The following is a 24,581-nucleotide window of genomic DNA, read 5'->3' on the forward strand; positions in this document are numbered from 1 at the left end:
TTTAATTGGGCCTTTTTAACAATTCTTTCTTTCTTTTTTGGTACAGAGATTAAACCAGGAGCGCTTAACCGCTGAGCCAAATCCCCAGCCCTTTTAAAATTTTGAGACAGGGTCTTGTTAAATTGCTTAGGGCCTCGCTAAATTGCTGAGACTGGCTTTGAATTTATAGTCCTCCTGCTTCAGCCTCCTGAGTCATTGGGATTATAGGTGTGTGCCACTGCTCCCAGCTTAACAATTCATTTCAACGAAATCTGTACGAACATTGAATAGATACTATGAGAGGCAAAAGGTAAACTTGCTCTCTCTTCTCCAGGAACTCAGTTTTGGAGAAGAGACAAATCACACCATATTATCTGTTGTGGGGCACAGTGCAACAAGTAACTGAAAAGAGGTGCAGAGATATGTCATGAAAATATTGAGGAAGTAGAGATAACTTCTAGGTTGATGGTTCTAGAAGGAATGATATTGATCAAGAATGGGAAACTCAGTGGCAGGGACAGGCATTCCAAGTGGAAAGGAATTACTCAAAGCTCCCAGGGACAAGGATGCTTGACTCCCTTGGGGGCTACAGATATATATTGGAGATGAGGTGGGAAAAGGGATCAGACTAAGGCTATATTTAGCCTGAGCAATTTTTTAAGAATTTTTTGGGGGAGGTATACCCATTCAGTTATTTCAGTGTCCTATTGCTATTTGGACACAGCATCATCTCCTGATACTCTCCCTCTGCCCTTTACTGACAGTTGGTACCCAGTGATGGTGCTGACGTGAAATTCACTAAGGATACCTCCAAATTCAGAGGGGGCCACTCACGTTTCAACTCCTGGTGCTCATCTTCCCCAGGTGACAAGCGTCTCTGACCCCTGGGGAATAGCTGACTCTTCCTCTAGGGCAGATCCTATGGATCTCTTTTTTTAGCCTTTATTGTACTCCATCAACTCAGTTGTCCAAGTGCTGGACTTAGCTTTATTCATACCTACTCCTGTTGCAAAGAAGATGGTGAATAGATTGTTTGTTGAATGAAAGGACAGATGAGAATGTATAAATGCCACAACTGCCATTGAGTGGCTACAATGAACCCGGCACTGTGGTTGGTACAGTGGATACACAAACACACATTCTTGGTACTGCCCTCAGTGACCTTCAAGTCTAGTGAGGTTAGATGCATGAACAGGTATTGTCAACAAAATGGAGATACTGAGCTTTATTAAACCCTTTGGGCTTCTCTGCGACAAACTGCAACCTGACTTAGTATGTCAACAAAATGAAACCTAACAACTTGGGAGTGTATTTATTTTTAGTAGTACATTTTAATTACGCAGGACGATGAGCTTCATGGTGGCATATTCATAACATGGAAATAACATGTATATTATTTATCCTATCCCCCCACCCCCTTGCTTTCTCTGACCCTCTTCTTTTACCAGTCACCACCAATCCCCTTTCTCTTCCTTAGAACCATTTTTTTTTTTCCAGAAAATAGCTGGTCTACAGCCAATCACAAGTGTGAAAATGACCACACCATGCCCAGATAAGGCAACTGCTCATCATTCCAAGCTCAAATAACATAAAAGTCTAGCTGCCATGAATCAGGTGATTTTTCTACGTTGCTTCTATGTTCAGCCTATAAAACCTTGCTGCTCATGTTGCCGCTGGTTGGAGCCCTCTGGACCTCTACTGGTTTTGAGTGTTGCCCAAATTTTGACTTGTTCTGTGTTCAATTTAATTTGTCTAAAGATTTCTTTAATAGCTATTATATCCCTGAGTGTATAGGAACCCATAGAAAGTAATTCGGGGACTCAAGTTGACCCAGCATGGTGTTCTTGCAAGGAGAGTTAAGAGTTATTTGGTCAAGGAGGAGAGGGGAAGATATTCTGATCAAAAGAATACTGCAAGCAATGTCACAGGGCATCACATGATACTGTATGTATAAAGAAGGACAGAAACTCTCTTTTACTAGAGTGGAGAAAGGGGAGGGAAGGAGAAGAGGAGATGAGAAGTAGAGGCTGTGTTTGGATACTTCATCCAGAGTGGAGACAGGGAAACCAGAATGGTCAAGTCCTACAGGTGTTACATTTAAGAAAGTGCATTCAAACAGAAATTCCAAACCTTAACACGACACTCAAACACTTAAGGGAGTTCAGGTACATACTGCCAGTGGACTCTTATTAATCCTTCTTATTATTTCCTAGTCTTCGGCACCTCCAGAATTTCCAAGGGCCTTTTAATCTGACCCTGCCTACAATGTTCCATTCTAAACACTTTGGTTTCTTAATGCTTTTTGGCCATTCCAGTAGGTCACATTCTGCCTGTGAATGTCACCCCTTGGTTCTGTCTGGTTTTCTATACCCACTTCAATTATTTTCCCCCGCTTTGGTGCTATGGATGAACTTCACGGTCTCATGCATGTCAAGTAAGTGCTCTGCCACTGAGCTACACCCCAAACCCTCACTTCAAATCTTTACACATGGATTTTTATCCTTTATCTTCTTAGCAAACAGGACCTGGTACTGTCAGAACAAGTGGGCCACTTGTTCCTGGGAGGCAACCAATAAGAAGCTATGACTTCACATACATTAATTATTTGGGGCCAGTCAAAATAAGATGATCAGAAAGAACCAGGAAAGTAGCAGTATAATGGAATAAAAGACATAGAAGTAAGAGGACTTGCAGAAATATACTGAAGGATTAACAACTAACTGTAGTTAACAACTACATGTAGGATGGAGGCACAGAGAGATGGGATTTCACAGCTGTTTTGTAGGTGAAACATAGAATAGATAATAGTAATGTGATAGTAATCTCCATGGCTGGGATATAGAAGCAAAGGGACATATCCTGGAGTTGGGAATAGACAATCATAAAGTTGTCTTAGTGTATGCTGAACTGGGGTGTCAGCAAGATACTTCAGTCATGTTTAAGAAGCACAGTGCTTCAATTTAATACACTTTGTTAGCGGTCTCCAAGTTTTGTGTATTGTAAAACATCTTTCAGGATCGAAAAAAACACCTTTGGGGATTGGTTATACATGGATACATCCTGTAGGAAATAAACCCATTTGACTTCACTATGTTTCCAGCCCCCCTCCCCTGTTTTAGAATACCAATTAATATCCTGTGGAATGTTTTCTCTAGGGACAATGTTCTAAGAAATGCTCATTAAAACACTTAGGAAGTGGTAATCAGGAGATGATTAAGGTAGAAAGAACTTGGTGGGGGTGGGGGTGGTTGTTTGTTTACGAGGAAGTAAGAGCTGAAGAATTATGAACTGATGAATCATCAAGAGTGAATAGAAAGTGAAAAGAAGTTTGGAGATAGAACTTTTAGAAACTCTGTTTGACACCAAAAATGGCATATAGAGAATATTACTTGAAGAGTTGTGATCACAAAATCATGGGTTCCATAGTGTGACAAGCAATCTAATATTTCTTTCTTTGTTTTCTTTTTTGGGTACTGGGGACTGAAACTAGAGGCACTTAACCACTGAGCAACATCCACAGTCCTTTTTTTTTTTTATATTTTATCTTGATTCAGAATCTTGCTAAATTGTTTGGGGCCTTGCTAAATTGCTGAGGCTGGCTTTGAACTTGCCATCCTCCTTCCTCAGCCTCTTGAGCCACTGGGATTACAGGTGTGTACCACTGTGTCTGGCTTAATCTAACACTTTTAAGATCCGTTTTTTGTTTGTTTTTTTTTAATCTGAAGAATAATGCTCACCTTGTTGAGTTGTAGTGAGATTTTAAAATAGATAATATAGGAAACATTTCCATCATAGAGGAAAATACTGTCTACTTTTGATAGATACTATTAATATGGTTTTCATTTAAATTTTTCTTGATGAATTTAAGCAAAACCTTATTGAATACACTGCTATATTGAAGCCTGGAAGTTGGACAGTTATATATGCAAAATCTCAATACACCATGCAAGGAAGCAATCCCAGTTCAGACAAGCCTTAGACAGCAGCTGCATGACAGAGAAAGAGAATCCATAGAAACCAGATGATTAGAGGAAGATACCACAGGAATTCCCCTAAGGCACCAGTGACAACATTTTTTTTCCTGTTTTTCATGGCTGCTAGAAGATAATATCAGAACCTTACTGAATATATCTGCTCCTTTAAAATTTTTGAGCTCAAACCTCCATGCCTATGGCTATAGGTAACATTCTGTCAGCTGGGGATTTCCTCTGACAATAATCATTACCAGGCACCCTCAGGGGTGGGCCAAGGGAGAGGCATTTGCAACAGAATTTGGGGCTAATGAGGCATACTTCTGTTAGAATAGGTCACCATGCCACAGATGCAGGCATGAGTCATTTTTAGTACTGGGCCACAGATGATTCTGAATTTAGAGTTAAATTTCTGCTAACTGCCACAGCAAATCAGCTTTTCTTTTCTCCAGTACAAAAATGGGAAAATTATTGAGATTTTACCCAGGTCAGTTCATTTCAAACCTTATAGGATGGCCACCAGAATTTGTTAATTTGCAGTCTTTTCTGCATGTTTTCTGGATTGCAGCCTCTTAGGTGTTAGGTGCGAATAACTTAGTGGTTTTAAGATTGCCCATTTAACATGGCTGGCCATTGTCTTTAATCTAAAGGTTACCCACAGTGGCCAAGATAGTTGGAGGATATGAATAATAGGATGGCAAGCAAGTCTTTGAAGACATTCTTAAGACACTAGGTTGGGTGACTGGCCTGTGAGCATGAGAACATAGGAGATGTTCACTCTTAGCAAATATAAGCTAAAGTATAAATAAAATTTGCCCTAGAAATTCATGAGGTCTCACTCAGGAGAGCATTTGCAGGAGAAAAAGGACAATTCTGTACTCTGATTGGTTTATGGAGTCATTTGCCTCAAACTCACAAGTCTGGGACAGAAGGAGTATTATGGATGACATGCTGCTCAAAGTGTAATCCAAAGACTGGAATCATCAGTGTCCCTTGAATCTGGAATCATGTACATGTGCAAATCCTCATGCCCCACCCTGGGTATCCAGGAAACAGAAGAATCTGTGGGCAACTTGCTGTAAGAATGTTTCTGGGTAAATTTTACATACATGAAAGCTTCAAAAACATTGCTCTAGACTTATTTATATTCAATGGGTCAATAATTGCCATAATATCTCCTTCCATCTGCTCACTAACCTAGACTGGACATCCATTTTTTACCATTAGTTTCCAGTTCTCTTATTCCTCAGAGGCCATCAGGATAGACTTGATTAAACCATCTGGCTACATCCAAGAGCTCAGTTTGTCATTATTATCATCGACAAAAATGAGAACTTTATTTATGGAGGGCAGCTCTGTAGAGGCAGTGTAAGTACTGATTTTTAGTCTTATGATTGGTTTGCAGTGGGCAAACCTTATTTATAGCTTCTGGCAAATTTCTGTCATTTTCAGGATGACAGTAATATAAGTAAAGGGATGGAAAAAGGAGAAAAACACTTACATAGGCTATGAGTTGCTCCTCGGAAGCTTTTAATTCAGCTTGCAGGTTCTCAATGCACTGAAAGGGAGAAAAGGTTAGAAACCAATATAAATATTCAAAGTATTCCAGATATAAATATGCACTAGTCCTCAAGTCTTGTGAGTAATAGTGGTGGCACTATTATCTTAGCTAGGTGTTTTAGATCATCCCTCCCACCCCTGCACCTGTTATGTTCATTCTATAGAAGAGCCTGATGTCAAAACACACAAAAATGTTAAGGACTAGAAAAAGGTTGGGAAAAATATTAGCTTAATGTGCTAATGTTAATGCCAATACTTATAACACACACATATACACCTTTACATTAAAGCAGACACAAACCCTTTGGGTTAAACAAGATGCAAATGATATAATGATAAACATATAAAGGTCCAGAGATTAGTCATTTCTTATAGTATAACTGATTAAAAACATATGCCAAATTTTATGAGGCACTTGTTTTGGTACACAGAAACTATTTCTTGCTTAGGTTCAACATCAAACAACAACAACACAAAAAAACCTTAGAAATAATTATACAGCTAATACCATTTACAAAATAAATATAATTCAGCTAACATCTTCAAAGAATACAAACCAAACAAACTTTAAAATGGAGCTAACTAAATTAATTTTATGCCAATATTCACCAGGGAATAAAATTACTTTTATCAAATACAAAAGTTGTTATTTATCATCATGATTTTAAATATGAACTGTCAACTGCCAGAAATGCTTTGCAGAATTGTACAAGATTAGTTAACTTTTGAAATAAAGATGATTTTTCCTCCACAACATACCTGGTCTTTCAAAAGAAGCATCTTCTCATGCTGTCCCCAAATGGCTTCCTTATGGTCCAGAGCCTTTAGTTTTTCCTCCAGCCAAGTAATTTGTTCGAGCAGTTTTGATTTTGTTCCTTCAGAGACTGCAAGCTGAAGATATTTTCTTATAAGAGTATGTAAGCACAATGATATTTTAAAAACTCCCTTTAGAGATAAACTTATAAATGAACTGCCTTTCATCGATAACTATTAGATATGAAAACACCTTCTAGAACATTCCTCATAGATTACAAATGATTTGAGAATGAAGGAAAATAATGTTTTAATTTATTTCTAATGAGTAAGATCTTTCTAGGTAAAAGATGAGACCACATTGTTAGGATGAGCACAGAAATTTCCAGTGCAGGGATCTCAACACTCACCATTGTGTCTTGAGGTTGTACTTATTCAGCTGAATCTGAAACCTGTATTGTGGTTTACATGTGGTTCTAGAAACTTAACTCTTGGAGGAGAACAGCCTTCTAGAAGGCATGGGAGGTCTCATTTTCCTGAACATTCACCATAGAGGCAGCAGGGTGGTTGGAGCTAAGGGGAAATGCTAGAATTTCAACTTTAAGTTTGATCAAAATCAGATCTATGCAAACCAAACCCCCAAAATTCCTACTTATGTCTTTGTCTTTGTTTTACTGTTTGTAGATTCCTCCTGAAGAAAGGATAGTTTGATGATCCTTCCTCCCTCAATTTCCTTGGAGATCCTCCTTACTAGACTTTCCTTTTTTCCCCAATGGCTGATTGTGCTTTCCTCTATCTTTGGCAATTCTTCTGAAAGTCCCTGGAAAGGGACACACAATTTTGTAATCACTGCAACCCACCATACATCCTCTGCACACAGAGGATCTCTCCGTGTCTCTTTCGCACTCCTCTGAATGCCATTACAAACAGGATTTTTTATCTTGAAAGCCTAGCAAGTTTTTAAAAGACAGTTTACCAAATTTTCACCTATTTTCATGACAGTCAGTTTGTCATGAAAATAGGTGAGCACATCATACGTATTGTAATCTGTGGCTCCAGCTACACAATCATTCATTTAACAAGTGTTTCTTCAGTTGGCACTCTCTACCACCATTGTTATGTGCTGGGAATTATGAAAGGACAATCTGAGGTCCAGAAGAAACTCATGTGCTGTAAACTCCTATTGTGCCTTTTGGCTCTCAGTGATCTGGGAGACCTGCTGTGGTCCTCATAGTTACTGGCATGGTTGGCTCTGGGGTGCATGGTGGTTCAGGCATGTAGTGTGGCTTCTCTGAGTACCCTTCTATTTTATTAGAGATGCAGAGTAGTGTAATGTTTAAACATACAGACTCTTGAGTCAGATTCTTTGAATATAAATCTCAGTTTTGCTAATAGCTATGGCATATGGGCAAGTTGCTAAGACTCTCTGGGCTTGATTTTCTTATGTATAAATGCATTGGGGATGACAAGAATATTTCTTAACCCATGAGTTGTTTTTGAGAATTAAATGAGTTTATTAAAGAAGAAACATTCAGGACAATGCCTGGAACATATTGAGTACTTAAGTGATTATTTTAATTATTCTTCTATCTCCTCAAATCACAGTAAGCATTCATCTGAGTTTTATTTAAATATTATTTATCAAATTGCATCACAGCCTCCATAAGTAAACTAGGTGCCCTCAACTCAAACTGCATCTGGTTTGCGTACTTGCTACCACCTCTAGTCTTCAGAGAACACCTCCTTGTCTAGAAATACTTTTTCTCAAATATATTCTCTCTCATTCAGGCCCCTTTCTTCCCCCATGTCCCATCTAACTTGTACTCTATCCAGTCTCTACCATGTTGTCTTTCTTTTAAATCTACTGTCTCTTGTTTTCAAGTCTATTAATTCACTTGAGATATATTCATTCATTTGTTAAAGAACTAATTTGGACATTTATAATAAGTAAGAATTTGAGGATTAAAAAAATGAAAATATTCATATCTTTAAAAAAATTTAGGTACAAGGCAAGACACTTTAAAAGTAGCTATTATACAATATGAAACTGTATGGATAAAGAACAATATTAATGACTATTAACATTTGCTGAGTATGTACTATGAACCAGACCCTCTGTGAGCCTTTCTCGTCCTCTTTGCTGGTGATTGGCTCAAGAATCAGGCCTGAGCTAATCTGAGTCTGGCTTTCCTCTGGCAACAATTATTCTATAAGGAGAGTGACCTAATTTGGATCACTCACACTGGACAGGAGGAATTTTGATGAATTGGAGAAGCATTCTTTTTTACCCACCAGATGTGAATGCTATTGTAGCCATCCCATAAACACTGGGGAAAACAGGCATTTGATGAAGTCACACTCAGACAGGAAGAGTGAACTGGAGAAACCCTGGGTTCCTGAGAGCATTCTTGAAGTGCTTTATCCACTGACCTTCAAGTACACCCTGCCTTGTGACTAGCATATATGAGCCAAGTTTCCTACTACTTGTTGCTGTAAGGATTCTACTGATTCATTCTCTGATTCCAAAATTCTATGTGCTTGACCACAAGTGAGGAAAGTGCGTGAAAAACAACTGCAACTCACCTATTTGGTAGCTATGCCGTATCAGGCATCCTGCTAGGTGATATCTACAAATGTTACCTTATTTCATTGCTCAAAACTCTGTATGTAGACTTGTTTATATTTTTGTTATTGCAATTTTAAAGATTGAAGGTGGATTTTAAAGATTCAGGGGTAAATTAATTAGCGTAAGACCCTGTAGCTAGTCATGGGTTTGATTTGGATCTACATTGGTCTGCCTCCAATTGCTGGGTTCCATATCATATTCACATCCTAACTCTGAGGCTATCTGTCAAAATGAGGCCTGTGATGTTTTGGGCCTTATTTAAGTGGACTTCAGCATGTTGACTTATCCACTTGAAGGAATTTCTTTTCTTTTCTAAGTCTGAGAGCTCTCTGTCCTGCCATCTTGCTTCCTATTTTTGTTGTTGTTGTTGTTGGTGGTGGTGGTGGGGGGGGTGGGTACCAGGGTTTGAACTCCGGGACACTTACCACTGAGCCATATCCCCAGCCATTTTTTTAATTTCTTGAAACAGAATCTCACTGAGTTGCTTAGAGCCTCGCTAAGTTGCTGAGACTGGCTTTGAACTCGTGATCCTCCTGCCTCAGCCTCCTGATCTGGGATTATAGGCGTGCACCACCACGTCTGGCCTTGCTTCCTTTTTTATATAGACACCAACTTCATCTCTTTCCTTTCTTCTTAGAACAGTTTCTAACTGAATGTCCCTTTGACTCAGAAAAGTTAAACTCAGATTCAAATTAACTATAAGACAACTTGACTAGGAGTCAGGAGATCTATATTTTAGTTTTAACCCTATGATTCACTGACTCTATACCCTTGGTACCCATTTTGGACTTTACTGTGCTACCTTGATATATTGTTATAGGGTAATACTCTAGTTACACACATGCAAACTAGATTGTAAATTCCCAAGAAGAATGAATAGAGAATTCTGTCACAAATTACAATAACACAATCAATTGTCCAGGAGCAATCTTTGCTATGATTTTCCCATTTATTAACTTTTTGAACTCTGATTCTTAATTCTCATATGTATCATCACTTCACAAAAGCAAGATAAAGGGATTTGATTGTTCCTTCGTCATGTAGACATGTTGTGGCAAGGACTGGTGATTTACTGTTGGATTCCACTATACAATTGTAAAACTGTTTATTAGCACAGGACAATTAGTATATCCCAGACCCTTTGCAAATGACCAATTCAAAAGAAAAAATGGCTGGATAGTCCAAAAAGAAGAAAGAGAAAGAAATGAGTTAAAATAAAAATTTTATAAATAAAATTTTATAAATAAAATATGTATAATTTTATTTATAAAATTTATAAATTTTATAAATAAAATTATACATCTGAGATTTATTTTTTTTAATTTAAGCACTACATAAAAGATTATGCTCTACTGTTAAAAATAAGATGTTAGCTGCCATCTTGAATTCACTATAGTATCTTGATGGGTCTTTTAGAGCCCTTCGAAATCTAATTCGCAATTCAGGAAACATTTAGGAATTCTGCCTAAATTCACATTCAATTATGGGATAGGATGCAAGGCATCAAAGTAAGAGGAAATCCAAATTAATAGCTGGAAGATATGACAGTTGAATTTTTAAAATTTGTTCTAATTGGTTATACATGGCAGTGGGATGCATTTCCATCATTTTACATAAATGGAACACAGCTTTTAATTTCTCTGCTTCTACAGGATGTGGTACACACCATTTATGCAATCATAAACATACATAAGGTAATAATGTTGTCTCATTCCACCATCTTTCCCACTCCCATACCTTCTCCCCTCCCCTCACTCCCCTCTGCCCAATCCAAAGTTCTTCCATTCTTCCCTTGTCTTGCCTCCCCCCATTATGAATCAGCATCCACTTATCAGAGAAAACATTGGGCCTTTGTCTTTTGGGGATTGGCTTATTTCATTTAGCATGAGGAAGATTTGGGCTTACTTTTTCTTCTTTTAGATGCAGAGTCTCTGGACCTTGATCCACTTTGGGTTGAGTTTTATGCAGGAAAGAAAGGGATTTAATTTCATTTTACTGCATATGGATTTCCAGTTTTCCCAGCACCATTTGTTGAATAGGCTATCTTTTTTCCAATGTATGTTTTTGGTGCCTTTATCTAGTATGAGGTAACTGTATTTATGTGGGTTTGTCTCTGTGTCCTCTATTCTGTACCATTCATCTACATGTCTGTTTTGGTGTCAATACCATGACATTTTTGTTACTATTGTTCTGTAGTATAATTTAACATCTGGTATTGTGATGCCTCCATAACATGATTCTATACTTCGAGGAACCAAAAATTTCCACCAGAAAACTTCTAGAACTAATAAATGAATTCAGCAAAGTAGCAGAATATTAAATCAACACCCATAAATCAAATGCATTGCTGTACATTAGTGATGAATACTCCGAAAGAGAAATTAGGAAAACTACCCCAATCGTAATAGCCTCAAAAACAAACAAAACAACTTGAGAATCAACCTAACAAAAGAGGTAAAAAACCTCTATAATGAAAACTACAGAACACTAAAGAAAGAAATTAAAGAATATCTTAGAAGATGAAATATCTCCCTTGTTCTAGGATAGGCAGAATTAATATTGTCAAAATGGCCCTACTACCAAACATGTTATACAGACTTAATCCAATTCCTATTCAAATCCCAATGACATTCTTCATAAAACTAGAAAAAGCAATCATGAAATTAATATGGAAAAGTAAGATACCCAGAATGGCCAAAGCAATCCTTAGCAAGAAAAGTGAAACAGGAGGTATCACAGTCACAGCTGAATTTTTAAACTCTGGGGATGTTGAACATTTCTTTTTTCTTTTTCTTTTGTTTTCTTCTCCTTCTTCTTTTTTTTTTTTTTTTTTTTGGTAGGAAATGCTTAGTTTACAGTGTGTCTGTATTGAAGGAAAGCTCATTTTAACTTAGCATCAGGTATCTATTTCAAAAAAAAAAAAAGAGTAGAAATGCATCATCTATTCTTTATCCTAATTAGTCACTTTTGGTGGTACACATTGGTTCCCATGATGTTGGGAGTCTAATGTTCTAACTCTGACTCTTTTTTAACATAAGACCTCTGTTTGCTCTCTCATAGTCCTAACAGTTTGGAAGGAGATTATTAAAAAAGCATTAACAACATTCATCTTAAGAATTATGTGGGGCTGGGGATGTGGCTCAAGCGGTAGCGCGCTTGCCTGGCATGCATGCAGCCCGGGTTCGATCCTCAGCACCACATACCAACAAAGATGTTGTGTCCGCCGAAAACTAAAAAATAAATATTAAAAATTCTCTCTCACTCTCTCTTTGTGAAGCAAAGTAAAATCTTCTAAATTATACCTTTGAGGCTGTATAAATCCACTTAGAGAATTTAGTTTTCAGTATTAATGCCACTATTCAACAAATGATAATTTAAAAGTATTATACCATATCAGAAGTTAAAGAAAGGAAAACTATATTCATTATACCATATTAATTTAGTCAATAAAGGATATAGCCATATTTTAGAACCATATTTAAGTAATGGTTAATATAAAATGAATTTGACATCACAGAAAATGACAGAGCAGGGAGTGTTAAGAATTGATCCTAATGCAAAAATAATTATTGAGATGGCAAGATGTTTATCAGAATAAACATGTTAGAATTTTAGACTCTAGCAGAACAATTCCCTTTCCAGAGAAGTTTCTTGATAAAGAATGAGACTAGTATTCAGGGAAGTCTCTGTCAGGCTCGTGTTTCACTAGAAAAATAATGAAACTGAGACTTCAGTGACCATACCTAACAAGGAAAGTAGAATTGCAAAAGTAGTTATAAAAAGTCATTAAACAAATGAGATACAGCAATATTGGACCACAATAATTCAGCAACAATAATTCTTGAGGAAAGAGAGTTAGAATCTGACTACCAGAGTTCCAGAGCTCAAATAAGAATCAAAAGCCTTCAAAGTAAAGTAGGGCATATTCACCAAAAACAAAACAATACAAAACAAAACACAGAAATCATGTCTGAGGAAGTCTAGAAAGTGAATTACACACTTACTAGATAAAGATTTAACTATTGTTTTAAATTAACTGTAATTAAATATGTTCAGAGGTGAAAAAAACCTTGGCAAAGAAGACAAAGAAATCAGAATGATGAATAAGTAAGAAGAAAATGTCAATAAAGACAGATTACAAAAGGAGTCAAGAAGACTTTCTGGAATTGAATAGCATAATGGCTAACATGAAAATTGTCTGAATCATATATGAGTGAAACTCAAAGTATAGTTTACCTTGAGGCAAAACACCTCTCCAGCTAAGAATCTGTGAAATCAAACACGTTATATGATTCCCACTATTGTTAGTTGGACAAGCAAAAGATAGACATTCCCATTCCAAAAGGAAGAGATTGGAAAGGAAAGGTAGGTTCTAAGTAAGCACAGAACTTAGAATGAAAAATTTCATTAGACTTTAAGGCTTGAGAATGATCCTCAAACCTCCATGATTTGGCTATGTAGGAGTACCTACCTCCAGAGCTCTGCCTGGTGAGGCTGTACTTTGGGTGCTCTACTACATGGGAGCCTTGTCCCAATGATTTTGTCAGGCAGGGCTGTCCCCCCACCCCATGGCTTCAGTTAGAATCTGTTTATCCAATTAAAACTGGGGTGGTGGCCCTGATGATTTCTGAATTGCCTTTGGGACTGTTTTTCCCTTGAAGAATAAGTACAAATTTATACCTGGATAGGTTTATCATCTGTCCTGTAAAATCTAAGAAATCTGAGAACCTTCCTTTATTCCATCCCATCTCCATCCATTTGGTTCAAGTTGGCAGTGTTCCTGGTGAGGGTGCTGATTAGGTCTGTGGTTCACAGTCCTACCAATCTCCTTAACAGATAGTGGTTGAGACACATTGTTTATGTTCTCTGCAATATGGATAGACTGAGAAGTTTCTAAATCTTTAAGTTCACTTAGCTTAAACAGTACTTTTTAATTTCTCTCTTCTAATATTTTTACTATAACCCATCAGAAGGAGCCAGGGTTTTCCTTCAATGCTTTATTTAGAAATCTCTTCAGCTAAATATCCAATTTCTTTACCAACAAGTTTTACCTTCCACAAAACATCAGAAGACAGACACATTTCAGCCAAATTTTTGCCACCTAATAATGAGAATTGCCTTTCCTTCAGTTTCCAATAACACGTTCTTTTTTTCCATATTAGACTTTATCAGAATAGTCTTTACCCTTCATGTTTCTACCAATATTCTTATCACAATTATGTATTTTCTTTAAGACAAAGGCTTTCTTTCCAGTTCTTCTCTTTTCTTTCTCAGCCTTCATCAGATCACCCTTTGCAGTCCCTTCATGTAATGTCTACTTTTCAAGTACCCTAAAACTCTTCTAGCCTCTACCCATCACCCAGTTCCAAAGCTGCTTCTACATTTTTAGACATTTATTATGATAACACCCAAATTCTTGGTACCAGGTTTGGTCTTCATCAGTTTGGACTATACAGCCGATATTATAGACTGAGTTGCTTACACAACTCAGTCTATAATATTGATTTCTCATAGTTCTGAAAGCTAAAAAGTTTGAGATCAAGGTTCTAGTTAGTTTCATGATGAAGGTCCTCTTCCTCTTTTGCAGATAGTCACCTTTTTGTTATATCTTCACATAGTCGAGAAAAGGACCTCTTATTTCCTTCTCTTCCTATAAGGGTAACAATCCTATCCTGGGGCCTCCCCCTCATGACTTTATCTAAACTTAATTATTTTACAAAGACCCATACCTCCAACTACCATCACATTGGAGATTAGGGATTCAACATTTGGCATAAACAGTCCATAAAAATTGCAATAGGGCAAACAGAATCAGCAGGTCTGAGAAACAGAAAGAAAAAATGATGAAGAGAAATGAACAGAGCCTAAAAGACCTATGGGCACTATCAAGTGGGTTAATAAACATGGTAGGAGAAAATAACTATAAAAGTCGCATAAAAATAAGAGGAAATCAAAATGATACACCAGAAAAATATAAACAAATGCAAAAGATATGTAGATAACAAATAGCAAAGTCACAGAAGCACATCTTTCATTATTAGTAAATACTTTATTTATTTATTTATTTATTTATTTATTTATTTATTAGTGGTTCTGGGGATCAAACTCAGGACCTTATACATGATAACATTATTAGTAATACTTCAAATGTAAATGGATTATACCCATCAATTAAAAGACAGAGGCTAAAGGATAAAAAAAATCAAACTATATGCTGAGTACAACAGACTCACTTGATACTCAAAGAAATAAATATGTTGAAAGTAAAAGAAACACAATTAATAACCTAGACTTAATTGACATATATAGAATATACCACCCAACATCAAGAAGTTACACTTTTTTCTCAGCAGCACATGGATCCTTCTCAAAAATAGATCATATATTATGTCACAGGGCAACTCTTAGACAATATAAAGGAGTAGAGATAATACCATGCATCTTATCTGATCATAATGGAATGAAAATGAAAATCAACAATAAAAGAAGTAAGGAAAAATCATGCATCACTTGGAGAATGAACAATAGGTTACTGAATGATCAATGGGTTATAGAAGACATCAAGGAGGAAATTAAAAAATTCTTTGAGATAAATGAAAACACAGACACAACATATCGGAATCTATGGGACACATTGAAAGCAGTTCTAAGAGGAAAATTCATTGCTTGGGTTCATTCCTTAAAAAAAGAAAAAACCAACAAACAAATGATCTCATACTTCATCTCAAAATCCTAGAAAAAGAAGAGCAAAACAACAGCAAAAGAAGTAGAAGGCAAGAAATAATTAAAATCAGAGCTGAAATTAATGAAATTGAAACAAAAGAAACAATTGAAAAAATTGACAAAACTAAAAGTTGGTTCTTTGAAAAAATAAATAAAATCGACAGACCCTTAGCCATGCTAACGAAGAGAAGAAGAGAGAGAACTCAAATTACTAGCATACGGGATGAAAAAGGCAACATCACAACAGACACTTTAGAAATACAGAAGATAATCAGAAATTATTTTGAATCCTTATACTCCAATAAAATAGAAGATAGTGAAGGCATCGATAAATTTCTTAAGTCATATGATCTGCCCAGATTGAGTCAGGAGGATATAGACAACCTAAACAGACCAATATCAATTGAGGAAATAGAAGAAACCATCAAAAGACCACCAACTAAGAAAAGCCCAGGACTGGATGGGTATACAGCAGAGTTTTACAAAACCTTTAAAGAGGAACTAACACCAATACTTTTCAAGCTATTTCAGGAAATAGAAAAAGAGGGAGAACTTCCAAATTCACTCTACGAGGCCAACATCACCCTGATTCCGAAACCAGACAAAGACACTTCAAAGAAAGAAAACTACAGACCAATATCTCTAATGAACCTAGATGCAAAAATCCTCAATAAAATTCTGGTGAATCAGATACAAAAGCATATCAAAAAAATTGTGCACCGTGATCAAGTAGGATTCATCCCTGGGATGCAAGGCTGGTTCAATATATGGAAATCAATAAAAGTTATTCACCACATCAATAGACTTAAAAATAAGAACCATATGATCATCTCGATAGATGCAGAAAAAGCATTCGCCAAAGGACAGCATCCCTTTATGTTCAAAACTCTAGAAAAACTAGGGATAACAGGAACATACCTCAATATTGTAAAAGCAATCTATGCTAAGCCTCAGGCTAGCATCATTCTGAATGGAGAAAAATTGAAGGCATTCCCTCTAAAATCTGGAACAAGACAGGGATGCCCTCTCTCACCACTTCTGTTCAACATAGTTCTCAAAACACTGGCCAGAGCAATTAGACAGACAAAAGAAATTAAAGGCATAAAAATAGGAAAAGAAGAACTCAAATTATCACTATTTGCAGATGACATGATTCTATACCTAGCAGACCCAAAAGGGTCTACAAAGAAACTATTAGAGCTAATAAATGAATTCAGCAAAGTGGCAGGATATAAAATCAACATGCATAAATCAAAGGCATTCCTGTATATCAGCGACAAATCCTCTGAAATGGAAATAAGAACAACTACTCCATTCACAATATCCTCAACAAAATAAAATAAAATACTTGGGAATCAACCTAACAAAAGAGGTGAAAGACTTATACAATGAAAACTACAGAACCCTAAAGAGAGAAATAGAAGAAGATCTTAGAAGATGGAAAAATATACCCTGTTCGTGGATAGGCAGAACTAACATCATCAAAATGGTGATATTACCAAAAGTTCTCTATAGGTTTAATGCAATGCCAATCAAAATCCCAATGGCATTTCTTGTAGAAATAGAGAAAGCAATCATGAAATTCATATGGAAAAATAAAAGACCCAGAATAGAAAAAAAACAATGCTAAGCAGGAAGTGTGAATCAGGCGGTATAGCAATACCAAACTTCAAACTATACTACAGAGCAATAGTAACAAAAACAGCATGGTACTGGTACCAAAACAGACAGGTGGACCAATGGTACAGAATAGAGGACACAGAAACCAATCCACAAAACTACAACTATCTTATATTTGATAAAGGGGCTAAAAGCATGCAATGGAGGAAGGATAGCATCTTCAACAAATGGTGCTGGGAAAACTGGAAATCCATATGCAACAAAATGAAACTGAATCCCTTTCTCTCGCCATGCACAAAAGTTAACTCAAAATGGATCAAGGAGCTTGATATCAAATCAGAGACACGGCGTCTGATACAAGAAAAAGTTGGCTACGATCTACATACTGTGGGGTCGGGCTCCAAATGCCTCTATAGGACACCCATAGCACAAGAGTTAATAACTAGAATCAACAAATGGGACTTACTCAAACTAAAAAGTTTTTTCTCAGCAAAAGAAACAATAAGAGAGGTAAATAGGGAGCCTACATCCTGGGAACAAATCTTTACTCCTCACACTTCAGATAGAGCCCTAATATCCAGAGTATACAAAGAACTCAAAAAATTAGACAATAAGATAACAAATAACCCAATCAACAAATGGGCCAAGGACCTGAACAGACACTTCTCAGAGGAGGACATACAATCAATCAATAAGCACATGAAAAAATGCTCACCATCTCTAGCAGTCAGAGAAATGCAAATCAAAACCACCCTAAGATACCATCTCACTCCAGTAAGATTGGCAGCCATTATGAAGTCAAACAACAACAAGTGCTAGCGAGGATGTGGGGAAAAGGGTACACTTGTACATTGCTGGTGGGACTGCAAATTTGTGCGACCAATTTGTCAAGCAGTATGGAGATTTCTTGGAAAGCTGGGAATGGAACCACCATTTGACCCAGCTATTCTCCTTCTCAGTCTATTCCCTAAAGACCTAAAAAGAGCATACTACAGGGACACTGCTACATCGATGTTCATAGCAGCACAATTCACAATAGCAAGACTGTGGAACCAACCTAGATGCCCTTCAATAGACGAATGGATAAAAAAAATGTGGCATTTATACACAATGGAGTATTACTCTGCATTAAAAAATGACAAAATCATAGAATTTGCAGGGAAATGGATGGCATTAGAGCAGATTATGCTAAGTGAAGCTAGCCAATCCCTAAAAAACAAATGCCAAATGTCTTCTTTGATATAAGGAGAGTAACTAAGAACAGAGTAGGGACGAAGAGCATGAGAAGAAGATTAACATTAAATAGGGATGAGAGGTGGGAGGGAAAGGGAGAGAGAAGGGAAATTGCATGGAAATGGAAGGAGACCCTCAGGGGTATACAAAATTACATACAAGAGGAAGTGAGGGGAAAGGGGAAAAAATACAAGGGGGAGAAATGAATTACAGTAGAGGGGGTAGAGAGAGAAGAGGGGAGGGGAGGGGAGGGGAGGGGGGATAGTAGAGGATAGGAATGGCAGCAGAATACAACGGACACTAGTATGTCAATATGTAAATCAATGGTTGTGTAACCAATGTGATTCTGCAATCTGTATACGGGATAAAAATGGGAGTTCATAACCCACTTGAATCAAAGTGTGAAATATGATATATCAAGAACTATGTAATATTTTGAACAACCAACAATAAAAATTTTTTAAAAAAGAAAGTAAAAGAAAAAAGATGCTATAGGCAAATATCAGCAAAGAGAAATTCGTGTCTATACTGATATCAGGCAAAAATGAATGTTGTATGAAAACTTTTTATCAAAGAATATTGTATATGGATAAAAATATCATCACATTAAGAAGATAAGAAATTATAAAGGAATTAAGCAACAGGATCTTAAAATATATTAAGCAACCATTGACAAAATTTAAGGGAAAAATAGTTCAACAAGAGTAGTTGGATACTTTAATACTTCCGTTTAATAATGAATACAACATCTGAACAGAAAATTAACAAGGAAATGTACTTGAACCACACTATAAACCAATTAGCCCTAACAGACATAATATAAAGAATGACTCCCCACCCCAGAACTGCAGGATATACATTCTGCTAAAGAATGCCTGAAACATTCTCCAAGATAGACCATGTATTAGTTCACAAAGTAATTCTCATTAAATTTAGTTTGCATATAAAAGGCATTCTTCCAGGCAAGTCTTTTGCTATCTCTGGAAATTGACTAACTCTAAAAGGGGTAGTATATTCACGGTCAGCAAGGTTGGAGGTGTCAAAGAACCAGAAATACAGGGATAAAAAAGGGATGATGGACGCGAACAACAATAAGGAATCCAAAAAGGAAAAAAAAATTAAAAATCCATTCACAATAGCATCACAAGGGCCAAAAAAAAGCATACAAAAAAGATGTCCACCATCATTGGTCATTAAAGAAATGCTAATCGAACCTTAATGATCTTCCACTTTATATATATTATGATGGCTATAATTTTTAAAAATAGAAATTAAAAAGTGTTGGTGAGGCTACAAATAGAAACCCTTATATACTGCTGATAGGAATGTACAATGGTCCAGTCATTGTGGAAAAAAAAATTAGTGGCTCATTAAAAAGTTAAATTTGGAGTTATCATATGATGTAGGCATTCCAGTCTTAGGCATATACTAAAGAGAAATAAAATCACATACCCAGAGAAACCTGTATACAAATATCAATAGCAGGGTTATTCATAATAGCTAAAAGGCAAAAAGGGAATGTCCATCGACAGATGAATGGATAAACAAATTGCATTATATTTGATAGAATATTATTCAAACATAAAAAGGAAATGAATAACTGATACTTGTTATAATTTAAGTGAACCTCAAAAATATATTAAGTGAAAAAAGTCACATAAAAGGACATATGTTATATGATTTCTTTTGCATGAAATATCCACAATAGGAAAATCTACAGAAGAAGGGAGAAGACTGGAGGTTAATCTGAGAATTTAAGGAAAGGGACATGGGAATGATTACTTAATAGGTATAAAGTATTTGGGATTGGTGAAAAATGTTGAAACTTGAGAGTGTTTGGTAGTTACACAAAATTGGGAATTCATGTCACTGGACTATATATTTTTTTAAACGGCTAATTGAATTACTAACAGAAACCCAACTTGCATTTGCTAACAGCCATGTGCTGAAAGGAGCCTGGCCTAGTCCAGCCCTAGAGCTTGAATCATGACCGAACTGACATGCCATGTTCGTCTCATTCCCAGGCATAAGAGATTGCTTTAGGAATGGGCATACAGTGAAGTAGAGACTCCTGAGGCTCAAGAAGGATTTTACCAGATTTTTGAAAAGACATAAAGGGGGGAGCACATGTCTTTTCATCAGGATGGTATCTTCACTGCATAAAATGCTTGAAATTGTTGCAAATCTTACAAATATGACCCAGCTGACATATTGAGAATGGTAGAGCAAAGGATGGATCACGTTTCATCAATCCCAAATAGTGACATTGTTGAACCCCTGAATTAACTAACTCTGAAACTTCCCTCCTCGAAGATTATTGTTTTGTGAGATGACAGCTGACCCTATTACATAAATTTAATTGATTTTCTGTTGCTTGAAGAGAAAAGTATCCCTGTTGAACAAATGGAGAAGATATTCTTCCGATTATCAATGGTCAGTCCTTTCCCTAGGCTTTAAATCCCTTCCATCACCTCTTCCTCCAACAAAACTTTTTCTTCTGTAACTTCTGCACTCTACCATCCAATCCAATTGTTCTATGGTCACTCTTTCTGGCCAGGAATACTGTGATGAGTGGCCACAGAGTTATCACAAGATTAGAGTCAGACAGGAGGCATTCTCCAGATAAGGCAGACACAAAAATGAGCCAATTGCAACATATCTTGTGGATATTCAGAAAAATTACATCCTTATGCATGTGCATGTGTGTGTGTAAAGAGAAAGGATAGATAGATATCCCTATCCTTATGGGATATATATAAATATATACACATACGCACACACACACATATACACATGGTATGGTATATAAATATTATATATCTCTCTATAGGATATACATATATATACAGCCTATGTCTTTTATATGTATAGAACTGTGTAGGATATTTACATATGTTGTTGTATCTAACAACCTACTTAATATTGTCATTTGAATGCATAATGTGTTCCAAATTAACTCCTCATAACTTATTCCTTTCCCAGATTTCCTTTTCTCAAATGGCACTACCTATCCAAATGTTTAAGCCACAGTGATACTTAAGACTTTTCTTTCCATGGTCATTCAGAATACAATTATGAAAACCATCCAATTATGTAATGTGTTTTTCCATAGTCACTTGTCTCCTCTCATTATCTGTCCTTTTAGATTTTCTGCTCTACAACCTACACACATATATATGCAGCAAGTAATACTGCTGCATATATATGTGTGTAGAATAAATTTCCAGTGTCACTAAAACACACACACACACACACACACACACACACACACACACTCACACAGAGAAATAGTCTTGCCAAACCATGCAGAGCTCATCCTACAGAAAAAAGAAGAACTTACTTCAAAAAAGAAAGGCGTCCCTTGTGCTAAATGCTTTGCAAGCTGATTTGAACTAGCACTACAAATTATAAAACTCCCTGGCAATAAATAACAGAGGCAAACATTTTTAAAATTACTTATGTTACCTGCAGAATGGACAGGAACCTCTAGGTCTGAAGGTGCAGTTAGCTCACAAAACTTGTTTGGTTTCATTTCAATTTTACAGTTAAAACAAACAACAAATTCCTCATCCTACCTCCATCTAGACAAAACAGACTTTGACATTTATTAATATTTCTGCTTTTAACAGTTTATTTCCATCCACTCTGTGTTCATGTACATCTTAAAATAGACTTCCAAAGGCCCATAATTGAGAAGCATCCTTACCCTGAAATAGGCTGTTACAGCTTCTATAAAAGACTACCACACACTGGGTGGTGTAAACAACAAGAATCCATGTCACACAGGTTTGGAGGCTACAAGTGAGGTCAAGGTGTCAGCAGCTCTGGTTCCTCCTGAGGGTTGTGAGGAAAGTGTATTCAGGGATTTTCCTCTAGCTTCCGGTAGTTTGTGCTAGTCTTTGGCATTCCTTGGCTTGTTAAGGCACCCCTTGGTCTCTGCCTTCATCTTCACATGGGGTTCTCTCTGTGTCCAAATTCCCACTCTTTATAAAACAACAGTTATCTTGGATTAGGAGCCCACTCTACTCTGGTATCTGGTATGGCCTCATCTTAACTAATATGTATAAAATGACCCTATTTCCAAAGTCATGTTCTCAGCTACTGGAAGTTAGAACATCAGCATAAAAATTCTACCAGGATACAAGTCAACCCATAACACCTCCAAATTATTTGGGGGGCAAACCCTGAATAATAAAGGAACTCTAAGCTCTGAGTGAAAATAGAAATATTTACCCAAAGGTCAATCAATAACTGAAATATGAAATAAGAGGTCAAAGTATAGAGATTCCTAAGATTCCTTTAATCTCCAAAAAAAGTTCCCTCAGCCTTATGAATAGATAAAAGTACTGAGACGTGGGAAAAGGTGAAGCAATTAATCACTGACTTGGAGGGAAAGGTCAATGCTGGGATATAAAAGTCGAAAAGCGATCATGTCAGGTTTTGAAAAATTAAAGTCAGCTTGATATTGGATGTAAAGTAATTAAAAAGAAGCAGAACTACTGTTGCCATGTACAATGGGAATTGCTCTCAATATGGAAATTTGAGTGTGCAAGAAATACCACATTTAACATTTTCGGTAAATCCTATTTATTTCAACTCAAAGCCCCCATCACGAGGCAATCATTCTTGAGGATACCCCATCCTCATGTCATTCATCCATCTGGAAGACTTGCATATCCTCAGGGCCCTGGGGGAGGCTCTTGGTTCCTACATGGTCATCCCTCAGAAACCCATTTTCCCCCAGGCATAGATCCTGCAGGTTTCACTGCTAGGGCCTAGGACCCATTCCTAGAATGTAGCCAGTCTCTCTGGGCTTGGAGAGCAAGTTCATGGGACAGGGCACCAGGCTTCCCTTGCTGGTGAGATTCACAGAGTTGGCACCTCACTTTTCAGCCTGGGAGAAATGCTTTCAGTTGTCTATGAGTTTCTCTCATTCATCTTCCTTTTTCTGCAAAGCCCTTTAAACCTATTTGATGGGTTTAGGTTTTTGATATCAAGTATTAGGAAACTTTTGAAATACAATCCCCTGAAATTAGAAAACACGGAGTCCCCTGCAAACTTCTAATGAGGAAGGCAACTATTTTCAGATGGATTTTTTTTTGGGGGGTGGGGGTAGGTTCAGGGGATTGCACTCAGGGACACTCAACCACTGAGCCACATCCCGAGCCTCTTTTGCATTTTGTTTAGAGACGACAGACTTTCACTGAGTGGCTTAGCACCTCACTTTGGCTGAGGCTGGTTTTGAACTCTTGATCCTCCTACCTCAGTCTCCCAAGCCTTTCCAAATGGATTTTATTTGTTCCCATCAGAACAGGATTAAAATTCCATGTATTGGTTCTTTTAGAGTGTGTTCATGGCAGTGGGGTTCCAAAGAAAACACAGAACATTCAAGATAAGCATGGAGGAATCAAATATGAAAAGGTGGGTGGTGAGGACCCCACACACTCCAAAGCTCAGGATGATGCAGCTCATTGTGTTTCCAAGGGAAGCCATTTGGACGAACTTTTTAAGGGTAGCCAAAGAGGTGAAATTTTAGAGTCTGTGTGTATGTGTGTGTATATATATGTATATCAAAAGCACAAACACAGATAGTAAGGGATATTGAAGCAAGAAGCAGACATCCCAACTTAGTGAAGTAGGACAAGGACAACATGGAATCCACAGAAGTCCCAGGATCTGAAGTCAAAATCCAGACTAGATCCATACTCTCCATTGGTCAGACAAGTAAGTTTTTTTTTTTGTTGTTGTTGCTATTATTATTATTAACCAAGTTTTTAGAGAGGAAGAAATAAAGATTTGTTTATAAATTACTGCAAATTCTCTCTGGAGTTTTTATCATGTGCATCTGCATATTGCACTCTGAGTAATCAGGTGTTTTCAACAAATGCCTCTCTAGTGTTCACCAGGTTAAGGAACACTCCCCAGAGGTATTTATCCTTGACTAAGTAGATAGAAACCGGTCCACTGAAACCAAGACTGGCAGCCATAGCAGGTACAGCCAGAGGTCAGCCTCTGTTTTCACTTCCCTTTTGCATTTCTGAGAGAGGCGTAACTCTGCCCAATGTGCTGTGAATTTAGAATATCATGCTAAGTGAAGTAAGCCAAACTGAGAAACT

At 37.0% G+C, this 24,581-nt stretch overlaps 1 protein-coding gene across 1 annotated transcript in view; it reads right to left on the bottom strand.

Annotated features, from left to right (window-relative positions):
- The window catches only part of Ccdc192 (coiled-coil domain containing 192), a 198,833-nt gene that overhangs the window by 137,040 nt on the left and 37,212 nt on the right, over window positions 1-24,581 (bottom strand). The window contains exons 4-5 of the mRNA XM_078048043.1: window positions 6,270-6,401; window positions 5,452-5,508 (exon numbers count right to left, since the gene is read on the bottom strand). Of these exons, the coding sequence (XP_077904169.1) occupies window positions 5,452-5,508; window positions 6,270-6,401 (189 nt within the window). The remainder of the gene's footprint in view (window positions 1-5,451; window positions 5,509-6,269; window positions 6,402-24,581) is intronic.

This window comes from Ictidomys tridecemlineatus, chromosome 1 (genome assembly GCF_052094955.1).
Source record: "Ictidomys tridecemlineatus isolate mIctTri1 chromosome 1, mIctTri1.hap1, whole genome shotgun sequence".
Lineage (NCBI taxonomy): Eukaryota > Metazoa > Chordata > Mammalia > Rodentia > Sciuridae > Ictidomys > Ictidomys tridecemlineatus.